The sequence below is a fragment of the Petaurus breviceps genome, unplaced genomic scaffold, assembly GCF_028583685.1.
Source record: "Petaurus breviceps papuanus isolate PSGF00001 unplaced genomic scaffold, PetGlider_PUasm1.0 90808, whole genome shotgun sequence".
Lineage (NCBI taxonomy): Eukaryota > Metazoa > Chordata > Mammalia > Diprotodontia > Petauridae > Petaurus > Petaurus breviceps.
In genome coordinates, this window is record NW_027187349.1 from 17,494,195 (window position 1) to 17,508,926 (window position 14,732).

The 14,732-nt window shown below is 45.3% G+C and overlaps 1 protein-coding gene across 1 annotated transcript; it reads right to left on the bottom strand.

Moving 5' to 3' along the window:
- NR1I3 (nuclear receptor subfamily 1 group I member 3) lies at window positions 1-6,957 on the bottom strand. The gene is made up of 9 exons (XM_069070518.1): window positions 6,752-6,957; window positions 6,204-6,342; window positions 5,422-5,552; window positions 4,675-4,847; window positions 4,291-4,430; window positions 3,939-4,084; window positions 3,711-3,827; window positions 3,471-3,576; window positions 1-540 (listed from the first exon to the last, which is right to left on the bottom strand). Exons 1-9 carry the CDS (start codon window positions 6,786-6,788, stop codon window positions 411-413), a joined length of 1,119 nt encoding a protein of 372 aa, XP_068926619.1. The 5' UTR covers window positions 6,789-6,957; the 3' UTR covers window positions 1-410.
- Between the last annotated feature and the right edge of the window lie 7,775 nt (window positions 6,958-14,732).

The following is a 14,732-nucleotide window of genomic DNA, read 5'->3' on the forward strand; positions in this document are numbered from 1 at the left end:
AGTAGGGAACAGGGCTGTGGCTGCTTCAGCCTATGCCCAGTGGGCACTGCTTCACTTGTGAAACCAGCTCTGACCCCTTCCTTGTGCAGACTAGAGAATGAGTGAATGAATGAATATATGGCCCTTCCACGACGGCAGCATGAAGACATGGTGTTGCCTTAGTCGTTCATTGTTCACCTTGGCGGGGGTGGGGGAGTGGCCCCTGGACCACTTTGTCACTTCTGGTCTTGACTTCAGATCTGGACACGAATTCCTCCATGGCCCTGTAGGAACCATACAGAGATGAAGGGCAAAGCTAGCTGCTGCTATTGCTTAGGAGAGCTAGAGTAGATGTATGGGGAATCTCCCAGGTGGGTGGGTAAGGACAGGTTGTTAGGTGAGGATGGTGGGGGATGGGAACAGGTAGCATCTCAGCTGTAGATTTCCTGTAGCAGAGGCATCATGGCAAACAGCTCATGAATGTGCTGCAGCTGGCGCCCATACTCCATGTTGAGACTTCGAAGTTCTGCCAGTAGCCCAAGCATCTTTGCATACAAGAACCTGCAAGGTTGAAAATCACTGACTGGGACACCTACTCTGGACTTCTAGAGGCTCCCTCATCCTTCTTGGGGAAGAAAAAGCAAAGAAAAGCAGACCAGAATCATAGATTTGAAGGTTTGGCCCCTCAGTCTTCTCCACGGAGTAGCTGTAAAAATGAAGCCCAGGATTGTAAACTAAAGACCCAGCTGGCAGGCCCACATTGGCTGAGCAGCCTGTTGGGGTCTGATTCCTTCTCTGGTCTATATACACTATGTGTGCTGCTGACAGGAGCAGGGGTTCTCTAAATCCCTCATTCTGTGAAGGCTGGAGTCGGGAGAAGGGGAAGGGCTCTGTTTAGATAATGGCAAACGTTTTTAAAGAGGCTAGGTCTTTAGTTCAATTATCTGAGGCTGGGTTGAAAATAGGTTATAAGAGCTCATGCTGTTTGGTTGGAGAAGGAGAGCAAGTTATGGTAAGTTATGACCTTTTCTTAAGGTGGCTCTATAGAGAACAGGAAGAGCAAGGGGGGAGCCCCTAAGACTGGGGAAGAATAAATTGAGAATGGCCTGACTCTTAGCCAGGTATGGGTCTTGGGGCCAGTTTTTATCCTCAAATTCAAAGGGAAATGAAAATCAGGGAAAGTTAATGAATAGAGTAGGAGAGGGCTGGAGAAAGGGAATATAAGGAGGAAAAGTAAAAGGAGTTAGGTTTCTTTAGAGAAACAAAGATTGGGATTGTCGAATGGCAGGGTTGGTTATTTTAAGCTTTGGAAGAACCAAAATATAGAACACAGGGTTCAGCTATTTTCTATCACTAATGAATAAAGAGCTAGGGAAAAAAAATAGAATTAAATTGCAGCAGGAGGGATTTAGCTATGAAACATGTGAGGTAGAAGGACCATTTTTGTCTAAGGATAAAAACTAGATGACCCTTGAAGAACCTAGTCCACAAAAGGAAAGGGATATTGAAAGGCATTCAGCCTGAGCCTGAACATTAGGTCTCAGTTCAAGTTAACAAACATTAGGTCTCCACTATATGAAAGGTGCAATACTAGGCCTTGAGATACAGATGTTTTTCTAAAGAAACACTTCCTAGGCTCAAAGAGTTTACTTTTTATTGCGGAGACAAAACATATGCAGACAAGTAAATGCAAAGTAATTCCAGGAGAGGAGATTGCAGTAACAAGGGGGCTTCAAGAAAGGCCAAGGACAGGAGGTCATCCCTAAGTGAAGGTTTAAAAGAATAACACCTAGAGCTTTGTAACCTTTCTTTCATTTAATGCTCTGAACAGCCCTGGGCTCAAAGTGCTAGAGAGGTGTGAACCCCTCTTTTTCAGACAGGAAACATTCAGAAAGGGAAGTAATGGGGTTCAAGGCAGGATTTGAACTTGGGTTTTGCTGACTCCAAACCCAGTCACTGCTCTCTGTTACCGCACACTTCTAAGAGGAGTAAGGAGAAAATTCATTTTAGGTTTGAGGGGACATTCTGTGCAAAGGCTTGGGGATGGAGAGACTGTGAAGCATTAGTAACATTAAATATGTCTGGAAAGGAAGGTGGGGGGTAGCAGATTGAGACTCTTCAACCCCCGAAGCTGAGGAATTTGTGGTTTATTCTAGAAGTAACAGGATGTTGATGTTGCTGAAGAATTTTTTAGCAGAAGAGTGGTCAGACTTGTAGAGTAATAATTTGGTAACTCTGAAAGATAGAAAGGGGAAAGGTGGAGAGAGATTATAGAAACAGGGAAACCAATTTAGGAGTCTACTGCAAGAGTCTATGTTAGAGGTAATGAGGATCTGAATTGGGGGTGGGGGGTGGGAGGGAATGGCCACCAGTCAATCAAGCATGGGCCTACTATGTGCCAGACACAGTGCTGGTTGCTAGGGACACAAATCCAAAGAATGAGTGGATGCCAGGGATGTAGTGAGGATGAGATGAACAAGACTTGGCCACCAATTTCCTATGGGAGGTGAAAGAGAAGAGTCAAGGTGACTGGGAAGATGGCAGCAGTAACGGAGAAGTTTGAAGGAGGGATGGGCTGAGCAGGAAGTGAACTCGACTCTGTTGAGTGAGATGCTAATGGGACATCCAGGTGGAGATGTCTAGCAGGCATTTGGCAATGTAGGCCCAGAGCTCCAGAGAGAGGTTAGAACTGAATATATAGATTTAAGATTCCTGTGCAAAAGTGATCATTGAACCCATGGGAGCTGATAACCCAAGTAAGTGAGAAGGCCCACCACAAAACACCCATGCTAAAGGGGCAAGAAATGGGTGATAAAGAAACTGAGGAATGGTCAAAAGAAGAAATGGGAGAGATTCCTGTAATTGTAAACCAGGGGAGACGAGAATCATCCAAGGGAGGGGAAGGTTGACTGTATTCAAAGTTGCTGAGATCAAAGGCCATTGGATTTGGTAACTGGAATCCTTATTAACTTTGTGCAAAGTACTTTTAGTTGATTAATGGGGTAAGGAACCAAATTGTAAGGGGTTGAGAAGTAAGTGTAAGATGAGGACATGGAGGCAAAGAGCGTAGATGACTTTTTCTTGGAGTTTAGTTGGGAAAGGGAGAAGAAGTCTAGGAGAATGGACTAGACAGCCCCTGAGATCCTTCCCAACTCTCCAAATCAGTGATGCTGGATAGTGTGAGGTGATGGCAAGATCAAGTGAAGCTTTTTAAAGCTTGTTCCAAGACAGACAGGGAACTTGTGGACAAGGAGAGGTTGAAGGTGAGAGAAAGAAATTTGGTAGAAACAAGGATGGGATCAACAGCACAAGTAGAAGGGTGGGCCTTGTCATAAAGAAGGACCGTCTCTTCTTCGGGTATCGGGGCAAAGGAGTGGCCCGGACATGATGTAAAGTGGTATGGAAGCTGAGAACAGATGGCCTCTATATTTTCAGGAAAGCAGGAGGGGAGCTCCCTTGCTGAGAGAATGTAGTTAGGAGCTTGATCCTACCGGCCTTTGGGCCGAGCTTGCTGGCCTCTGATGTAGTTCTGAAGCGTCAGTGCCATTTCCTCTTGTAGTTGGTCAATCTGCTCCCGTTGGGTCACGCCAGGTCGGTCTTGGGGGGAAGAGAACAGAGAAATGGAGATGGTAGCATTGTCTCAGGTCTACTTGAGGGCTGGGAGGTGGAGAGTGATGGCATTCCAGGGGCTGAGTTGAAGAAGAGCTTTTGGGGACTTGGGGGTTTCTCACCTGGGGAGAAGAGGGCCAAGGCTGCCATAAGTGCATACTCAGGCTCCTGCAGCTTCAGCCGCTTCAATGTCACATGGAAACGAGACATCACATCCAGAAACTGCTCCTGGAACCCCACTGAAGGACACAGTGGGTTCAAGGGCAAGACCACAGCTTGCTGAGCTGCTTCCCAAGCCCTCCCTGCCACCTTCTATTGGGGGAGTAACATGGGGAGCTGTGCCCCCTCACCATGAGCTGCATCCTGGAGGGTATAGCGGAGAGGCCCACACAAGAAAGTAAGGCTTTGGGGGCAGAACGTGGTGTTGAGCTCGATGTGACAGATTTCCAGGGCTGCACCCTTCAATAGGGATATCTGATCTTCCATGGGCAGAGACCTGTAGGGTAGGAGAACCATGGAGGAGCTGAGTTGGATTGCCTAGAGGCTCTCTGTTGAGAAGCAGTGACCAAAGGCTAGGTAGGAGTTCTCAGCCCTAGTAAAGGTAGGGAACAACAAGTCTGGGAGAATTTGCCATGGAAACATTAGAGAGGGGTAGGAAAGGGCCCTTTCCCAGACTGCTTAGAGGTGGAAGGATTCACTGACCGGAAAAGGGGCAGGTCCTTGGTGAACTTGATCACTTGCTGTACCATGAAGGTGCTGATGTCCGCTAGGTGTATGAGCAATGGCAGGACGGGTGGCAGGGATGGTGCTGTCTGGTTGTGAATGAACAGATGGGCCGGGGGCTAGAAGAATGGAAAGTCAGATGCCTTGGCTCATGCATCTACCTGGTGCTTTCCCTGCTCCTGGGGAGGGGGCCTAGGCTAAAGGGACCATTCTTAGGCCATTAAGCAGTTATGTCTCCTGGAGTTGGCACCCCATCCACTAGCCTTCACACCTCTTCCATGGGTCAGCCTTCTCTAGTGTTCTGGCTCTAGTCTCCCTCCCTCTTCTGGAGCTCTTCACATCTTGACCCCAGCAGGTACTCACCCGAAACTGCACAAACTGGTCAAATAATATGGTGCCCACATGGCGGGCATGAGCCCCCAGTAACACCTGGACTAATGCCTCCTGCTTCTGACTCAGCTGCACAGGTTCCTGCTCTGCCCGCTTCTGTGCCTGCTTTGCCCGCCTCTGTGCCAGGACTTCTGCTGACAGGATCACTATGCTCCAGAAGAGACAGGAGGGAAGCTGAGAGAGGCAGAATCTAACTGTACCATACCCCTGCCTCAGGAGCTCCTCCGGGCCCAAAGCCGAGCTCTGCCATGGCTATAAAGTTGCCCAAGGTTTTCCTCAATGGTTTCAGGGGCCCCAAAGGTTTTCGGGTTTCCAAAGGGTAAGGACAGCTTGCAGGGGTCTCTAGCCTATTTTCACAGAGTATGTAGATTGCAGCATTAGGGAATAGCTCAGAGTGGGAGACTATAGAAAAGGTTTGTGATGCCAGGACCTCTCAGACATGCTCTGGTAAAAGGAGAAAGTCTGTTCTATGAGTGTAAAGGTGATGGTGAGAGGGTGGGAGCCACAGGTGTGGTGGTGCAAGGGAGGGCAACAATTCATGACCTCAAGGCCTTAATACCTAGAGAAAGAAAAGGAAAGGTTGGGTCATGGAGAGTAAGATAGCCCTTGGAGTTACACGACCAGTATGGAGTAGTGGCAAAATCTGAACCCAGGCCTAGCAAGTCCAGTGCTCTCCCTAGTATACCACCCTTCCCAGGGCATAGGTTGGGCTTGACTCACTGTCCTTCCTCATGCCTGCATCGAGGCATTTCTGTAGCCTACAAGCTGGGCAATGGCGCCGCTGGTTTTTGCTGACCTCACAGCATTGTTCAAAAGGACAGGTGAGCCCTATGCCCTTCTTGACGGTTCGCCTGGGAGACACAGACGAGGACTTACAAGACATGGGAAGGGGCCAAAGAGAAATGCAAGTTTGTGTGGCCTGGGGAATGTGTGTGGAGTGGATGGTATGGGCCAATCTGAAGCACATGAGGAGACCAAGGTATATAGAAAAACTCCGGTAATTCAGTGCTTTGCAGATACTGGTTATTATCATAGCCAATTAGGAATAAATTATATCCAAGCCCAGCTGAGAGAGGTCTACGGACCTCTAGGACCTAGGGAACTTGATCCTAATTATTCTAAATGTTTTCTATAGGACTCAATTATGTAACTGAGTTATGATACTCTATACAATAACTTCAGTCCTTTTCATATCAAGTTTAGTAATATAGTTAGTGTTGTTTGGCACATGGTAAATGTTTACTGCTAGGAGTAGATAAATTGGCAGTAAATCTGAGACAAAAGTTCAGGGTTTTATCTTTGTCTTCTACTTGTTTGTATAATGTTGGGTTTGGCAGAACTGTGACTGCTGGCTATGAGGTCATGGGCTGCAGAACATGAAAATGGGGCCCCACAACCGATAGGATATGGTCAAGCCTATGTTTTCTTGGGGCCTAGGGCAGAGTGATCAACTGTTTGAAGCCTCGTTTATGTGGTTGTTTAGATGGGGAAAGAGACCTCACCTGAAGAACCCTTTGCAGCCCTCACAGGTCAGGGCATGGAAGTGATAGCCAGTGGCCCGGTCCCCGCACACAGCACAGCTCCGAAGTTCATCCTCTCTGCTTGTCATTGGTCTTGGGACTTCAGATGGGCTCCAACCCCCTGAGGATGAGGAAGAGTGAGAATTTTGTCCTTGACAGCTTTGAGCCTTCCCAGTTCCTCCCTCCTACAGGACCTATACTCAAGCTTTTGTCCAGGACCCCAGCCTTTTGTAGTTTTGCCCCCTTTTGTGTCAGCTGCAAGCTGCCAGAGGGCCTCAGATATTCTACTTCCTGTGGTCTGGAGTTATCTGTACTTTCTTGCCCTTTCACAAAATTCCTGTTCTAGCTCTCACCCTGCTCAGCCTACCCAAGCTATCACTCTTATTGAACTTACCTGTATGGCTCTCAACTTCCACATGGGAATCATTAGGCTCCTTTCCCCCACCCCCACCCCAAACCCCAACCTAACACTTAATTCTTGCCCCACCTTAGACTCCATTTTTAGGATTAAGGATTGTGGACCTAGGTACCTGAGAGGGTACAATGGAGCCCAGTGGTGTGAAGCATCTAGTTGTTCTCAGTGCCTGTGCTTAAGGTAGACTTTGGACCTAGAATGGAGGACTAGATGGGTGGTTTTCCCAGCATGCCCAAGGAGCTGGCATTGGTAGCATGGAGGAGGAGCTTAGTGGTAATGAAACCTAGGGACACATAACAGTGGTTTCTGATCCCTCTCACACCTCTCACCGGTCAGATCTGCTGGCTGTTGTCAGGGTGAAAGTGTCTGGAGCAAACTTTAAGAATGTCCAATGTATATTTCCAGTTTGTGACAGGATGAAATAATCTGGTTTTATTAAAGGGAATTCCTCCTGTTAGAAGGAAAAACTGGATAGACAGGACAAAGTGTAGGAATCTGACACATTAATAACTATGTATATTAATAGAGTAGGTGTAGGAGGGTAGAGACTACTCTGGCATTAACATGTTATTGCTTTGTTCTCTGAGCTCTAAGATAAAGGAACTAGTGATTTCTGATAATGAATTTTAAGATTCAATCAGGGTCAACTCCCTTTCTCCTCTCCCTTACACAGTTCTCCCCAGGGAAGTAGTGGAATATTGGTGTAGAATGAGGTATATATTTTCAGAGGTGGTCAATGTACTTACATTTCTTGCTGGTCTGAACTTATTTTGTTATAATGAAGGGTCATATGATTGGGTAGAGCAGGGGTGGGGAACCACATGTGGCCTTCTAGCTCCTTGGGTTCAGCCTTTTGACTGAATCCAAGTTTTACAGAACAAATCCTTTTATTAAGGGGATTTGTTCTGTGAAGTTTGGATTTAGTCAAAGGGCTACACTTGACCTAGAGGGCCACATGTGACCCCGAGGCCACAGGTTTCTTACCCTTGGGGTGGAGAGTCATTGGGAAGTATTGTTCAATCCTTTCATTCATATTGGACTCTCTGTGGCCCTGTTTGGGGTTTTCTTGGCAAAGATACTGCAATGGTTTGCTCTTTCCTTCTCCAGTCCATTTTACAGATGAGGAAACTGAGGCAAACAGTGTTAAGTGACTTGCCCAGGGTCACACAGCTAGTTACTATCTGAGGCTAGATTTGAACTTGGAAAGATGAGTATTCCTGACTCCAGGCCTGGCGCTCTATCTATTATGATACCTAGCTGCCCCCCAATATGGGAGGAAGTGATGGTGATATTAAACATTTTTTTAAAGTAAAAGAGCATCATTAAGTATTTTAAAAGAAAACAGAAAAATTCAAGGGACTATAGTCTTCAGGATAATTCTTCAGTGTACCCTTCATTGATGCATATCACAGATTACAGCCCTTCCACACATTACTAGTTGCTTTAATGAATTGCTCTGGCTAAAAAAAAAAATGTATTATTTGGTAATGAACTTAGAGCTAGCTTGGTTGTTGAACAACAGTCAGCTGCTGGGAGCCATGCTATCAGAACCTTTCCAGCTTAGTAAGACTCCGCCCCCCCCCCCCCCCAGCTTGAGTATACAAGGAGATCTCCATGTGTGATGACCCATCAGAGTAAGCTTGAGTGGAGATAATGTCCAGTCTTCACTGGTCACACTGGTAAGTAGGATACCTGTACTTTACAAGGATGCACCTACCTGTGTCTCTCTGCAAACAGGTCTTTCTTTGCATTCCTCTGTAGGATTGTGCTTTTGTTCATTTTTCCCAAGTAAGCCACTGACCCATAAGGCCACATCATTAGGAGGCTCTGCCTTCTTCCTAGCTCTCCCAATTCCAAGGACAACATTTTATAAAATTTTTGCTTTATTCTTAAGTACTTTGAAGAGGTACAAAAGAAGGTGCCCCTGGGTGAGTCACTGCCACTCTCCATCATTTGAACTTGAGAACCTCTAAGCCTCCTTCTGACACTAATATTCTGCAGCTTTGAGATTTGATTTACACCCTTAAGAAATTCAGAATATAGAGAGGAGACATATATGCAGAAAACCAGATAATACCCAAGACAATAAATAATAAAAGTTATCAATGATCATCTCCTCTGATCCTCACAACAACCCTGGGAGGTAGATTGCCATTATTATCCCCATTTTACAGGTGAGGAAAACTGAAGCAGACAGAGATTAGTAACTTGCCCAGGGTTGCACAGCTAGTTCAGTATCTAAGGTCAGATTTAGAACTCAGGTCTTCCAGAATCCGTCAAAAGGCAAACCCAAGGACCTAGATAAGGCCACATGTGTACTCTCCATCCCTGCTGTAGACCCAGATTCTATCCACTGTACCACTTAGCTGCCTGTCATATATAGTGAAGTATTTAGTCCCTAAATTTAAAGGACTTAGGAAAGTTCACTGTGGACTAAGAGATAAGCTAAGGCTTGAACTTTGAAAGAAATGTTAGATTCAATCATTCATTCAACAAATATTTTTTGAGCACCTATTATATGTACCTCCTCATTAAGAGGAGTGAAGCATATTCTCCATTTACTATATTTACTTGTATAATGTTTAATTTTGATGTTTCAAGGATCTCTATTGAAGTGATGTGGATACTAGTGCTGTAAATCAATCAATAATCCTCTATTAAGTGCTTAGTATGTCCCTGGTCCTGCACTAGGGGCTGAAGACAAGACAGATGCTGAGGGGTCCTGTCCTCAAGAAGCTTACATTTTATGGGAAGGGGCGGGGAAGAGAAAGTGCAATAATAAGCATGTAGAGAATATATATATATATGTATGTATATATAAAGTAAACACAAGTTAATTTAGGGAGGGTGGACTCTACAAGCTAGGTGTATGGGGGTATTTGAAGGAGGAATCCAAAAAGACTTCCTGTAGATGTGCCTGAGCCCAGTCAAGAAACAAGGGATTCCAAGAGTAAGAGGCAGGGAGTGGGGAAGAGGGAGCACATTCTCGACATGGTGGAGAGAGCAACACCTTTACGCTTTCTCTTCCCGTGTAACTCTTATCTGTGTCTTCCTTGAAATCCTCCACTGAAGAGTGGCCCACTGGAGACTTTCTTCTGGTTCTTTGAATATTTTATGGAAACCAATGCAGCACTCTGGCAGTCCATCTGTTATCCCTTGCTCTAAATGAGTGACAGGCACATCTCCTTTTCTGTGTCATGGGTTCCCTTGAGAAGTGATATAAAAGACATCAAGGGCAGGCCATTTTGGGCAATATGGTGCTGCCTACTTATGCCCACACTCTGCTTTTCCGTTGCTTTAGGTCACCTGCTATTTTGAAGCGCCTGTGGTCGTGGTGTTTCATGATTCACAGTCACATAGCATGGCAGGAAGAATATGGATGTCAGGAAGATGGGGTTTTGGAACAGCTCGGGATCGTTGAAAGTGCTACTGCTGCTGAATTTCCCGGATCCAAGCCAATCCAATCCAGTCAAGAAGCAGCATGCAGTAAAGGAAATGGAAAAAGTTCTGGAATTGGCAGGAGGAACACCTGGAGGGGGATCCAATGGCCTCCAAAGCCCCTTCCGGCTTTAAATCTGATATCTTAAGACCATTTCTCCCCAGGCTGGGCTGCTCTGGGGTTCTCCTTCCATGCCAGGGATCTCTTCATCCTGGAAGATCACATCAACCCCCAAACTTCACTTCCTACCTCATTGGTCCCTTCTGTCCTTGGGGCCTCTCCCTTTGACTGTAGGGTAAAGGGTTCTTCCCAGAATGTCCACTTGAGGGTGCCCAGGCCAGTCATCTCTTTATTTCCCTTGCCCCTATACCCCTTTGGAGATTTTAACACCTGAGATAACACAGGTAAAACTCTTTGCAAACCTTGAAGGTTTTATATATATATGCCAGCCATTACTGTTAATACTTATTAAAATGTGCCTACTATGTGCCATGTTTCCATGCTATTAGTACCTTCCAGTCTCCTCCCCACCCTGACCCACCCCAATCCATCCCACTTCAGTTTCCTTTCCTTTGGGGTCTTTCCCCTTAGAATTGAAGCTCCTTAAGGGCAGGGGCTATCTTTGCTTTTGTATCTCTTGTATATATTTTGTATAAGGGCTTAGTACATGGTAGGTACTTAATAAATGTTTATTGACTGACAGTATATGTACACATAAGATATGAAGGAAATGATTATTTCTCTCTCATGTTAATAATCAATTATTGAATTAGGACCAGAATTTTTTCAGAAGACTCTAGGTTGTTCAGTGTCTAAAGGACATTGCTGATAATGACATTGAATTAACTTTGGCTTCAATCTTGTTCAGACCCCACCCAGGTGGGGAAGCCCATTGTGTTCTACTCATCTTTGAGTGGGATAAATTTTTTTATTAGATTGGCCAAGGCTGGGCAGTTTACAAATAAATCAAAGTCATATCTCCCAGTCCCTCATTAGAATAGGTCCGCCTCTCATTGTAATTGTCATTCTTCTCATTGATTACTGACCAATCAGAGCTGATTGCCAGCCTCAGTACCACCTACTCTTCCAAGGGCTTTTACCTCCATGATTCTCTTTGGCATGTGAGAGTACCCCTGACCCATTTTACTGGTAATATGCTATCATTATTAACAAAATGATTATCCAGAGACTATGTCTCTCAAACTTTTTAAACATCACAGATATGATACAAACATGTGTATGCTGTCCACAAAATGATCTGCCCAGTGTGTGACTGGTTCTAATTCTTCCTAAATTGTACTGATTTTCCCTAGGCCCATCATTCAATGCCCTGTGGCCATTGGTAATGTTCTTAAATAACCCCCCAAAGTAACCTGTCTTCCTGGGCCCCTGAGACATGGTGACCCAATACTCCCCAAGACATGTGAAAAGGGTTTCAGCTCTATGCAACTTGCTTTGGGGTCCCTAGGGATTAACTCAATTGATTCCCAATGCTGGGTCCTGGCATACTTCCTACATCTATCCTGTGACGCCTACCTTGCTGACTAGTCCACAGTTCTCTTCCTTACCCAGGGGACATGGCAGAAATATATTCATATTGTTTAAGTTGCTGTGGGCCATAGCCCCCTCCCAACTAAAGCACCCCAAAAGTTGATAAAGACACCCTATATCTTCACATTGGTGAGGAGGATGGAGTAGAAACTATCAACAATCAATCAAGAAGACAGCTAAGTAGCAAAGTGGAGAGAGTGCTGAAATTGGAATCAGAAAGACCTGAGTTTGAATCTTGCCCCACTGTGTGACTCTGGGCAAGTCACTTGATTTCTCTCAGCCCCAGTTTCCTCATCTGCAAAATGGGTTGTTGTGAGGATCAGATAAGACAACACAGGTAACTCGATTTTCAGACATGAAAGTGTTCTATAATTTGAGGTATTATTATTAACAAGCATTTATTAACTACCTGTTGTGTGTAAGAGGTGGTACTAGGGGTACAGATACAAAGAATGAAGTAATCCCTACTTCTCAAGCAACTTACATTCTGGCGGGGAAGACAATAAGGACCTGTGTGCGCACATGCAGGACAAATATAAAGCAAATACAAAGTGGTTTGGGAGAAGGGGCAATAGCAATAGGGGGGAATCAGGAAAGGGGTCATGTACCAGTTGATAGCAGTAACTGGCATTTATATATTCCTTTAAGGTTTTTAAAGCGCTTTACATGTGACATCCTTGCAACAACTCTGGGAGGCAGGTGCTGTTGTTATCCCCATTTTACAGATGAGGAAACTGAGGCAAACAGAGGTCAAGTGTCTTGCCCAGGCTCACACAGCTAATAAGAGTCTCAGTCAGGCTTGTTAATTCCAGTGTTGCTGTCCCCAGGTACAAATCCTACCCACAGCACCACCAAGTTGAGTGGCCTTAACAAAGGCTGCCTCATTATTAGACTGAGCAGAGAGAGATGATGTCAAGGGGTTTTGAGGTGACGAGAACAGGGAAAGAGGGAAGCTCACGGCAAATGGCTTTGATATTTTAAGTAAAGGGGCAAAACCCTCAGTTTAGAGAATGAGGAGAAGGGAATAGCAGAAGCGTGAAGAAGGAAGAAGAGATTGGGACTAGCTTTGGTGGTGAGTGGGAGAGGGCATCAGGGGAGAATCAAAGGTTGTCTTGCTGCAACGAGGGTCCAGTTGGGGCTAGATAACATGTATTTTTAGCGTGTTCAGCCAGCTGGGTTGTGTGACTTCCTTGGGCTCTATTCAGCAGCACATGGATAGGAGTGGAGGAGGCAGATGGTGGGAACAATCCAGGGCTGGAGTTTTTTCACAAGGGACAGGTGGTGATAGGGCCCTGGGGAGGCACCAAGAAAGGTTTCACGTAGGAAGTGACGTCTAGGCTGAGCCAGGGAGCTAGAGATTCTCAGAAATGGAGATAAGGAGGGTTAACATTGCAGGCATGGATAGGAGGCAGCCTGTACAAAGGGATAAGACTTCCCCCCCTGCCTGGGGCCTCTGCTGGGCTCCGATGTTCCTGTAAGGAACACAGCAAGAAGACTCATTTGACTGGAACTTAAGAGTACCTGAAAAGGAGCAGTAAGATAGTGACAGGTTTTAAATACCAAAGTGGCTTATATTTTACCTTGGAGGAAATGAGGAGTTACTGCAGATTCATGAGCAGGGGAATACATGGACAGACCTGTATTTTAGGATTATCGGTTCAGTATGTGGAGGATGGGTTAAGAGAAGGCCACCTTAAGAAAGCATAGAGAACAATAGGGAGGCTAGTTAAGGCTACAGGTAATGACTGTTTAAACTAGGGAAGTGGCTATTATGAGTGGAGAGAAGAGGTCAAATGTGAGAGATGTTCTAGCCTAGAACCCCTTAATAAAAGGATTTGTTCTGTGAAGTTTGAATTCAGTCGAAGGGCCACACTTGAGGACCTAGAAGACCACGTGTGGCCTTGAGGCCGAAGGTTCCCCACCCCTGTACCTAGAAGCCAATTTGACAAGACTTGGAATTTGATTAGATATGGAGGGGGAGGGGGTGGGTGGTGGGTGATGAATAGTAATGGGTCAAGGATAACTCCAAGGTTGGGAACCTGTGTTCTGGGAAGAGTGGTGATGTCCTTGATAAATGTAAGTTTGGAAGAGGGGTAGGTTTAGGGGGAAAATAATGAAATCCATATAGGTATGTTGAGTTATCCAGGCTAAACATCCCCTGTTTTGTTTATATGCTATGAATTTGAGGCCCTTCCTGTTGTGGGTGGGTAAATATTTCACAACTGACTAAAGTCTACCACCCAATAAGAAAAAAAAATATGTGTAGACTTTTTTTAAGTTTAATCTGCCTTTTAGACATTTTCTCCATTACTTTCTTAAGTCTAGACAGATAAGAAAACATTGTGAAACCCTGATTTGCACCATTTGCCCATTTCTCAGGTGTAAATGCTCATGCTGAAAATTTAACAATTGGCTCTCAGGACCCTTAAGAGTTGTTTGAGTACACCCCTGCCTTCACTATCCTGGTTAACCTCTCCAGGATACTTTCTTTTTTTTTTTTTTAAAGCAACTGGGGTTAAGTAACTTGCTCAAGGTTACATGGCCAGGTGTTTCTGGGTGTGTGCTAAGTGTCTGAGCCCAGATTCCATCCCAGGTCATCCTGACTCTGGGGCTAGCGCTCTTACTCACTGTGCTACCTGGCTGCCCCCTCCAGGATACTTTCAAGCTTATCAGTATCTTTCTTAAAATGTGAACCACCATAACTGGGCTCAAGACTTCAGATGTCTGACCAGGTGAGCATACAGTATGGTTATCATCTACTGGAGGCTAGGCCTCTCTTACTGTGACCCAAGATTCCTCCCCAGCCTCACATTTTACCACTAATTGACACTGAACACAATGTGGTATAGTGGGTAGAGTTCTGGACTTGACAGCAAGAGGGCCTAGGTTTAAATCATACCTTCAAATTGACTGGCTATGTGACCCTGGGCAAATCAACTTAATTTCTCTGACCCTCAGTTGTCCTTTAGGGATTTGTTCTATAAAACTTGGACTCAGTCAAAAGGCTTCACCTGAGCACCTAGAAGGTCACATGTGGCCTTGAGGCTGCAGGTTCCCCACCCTTGATTATATAATGTTTTGCAAACGTTAAAGCACCAGGGATTAT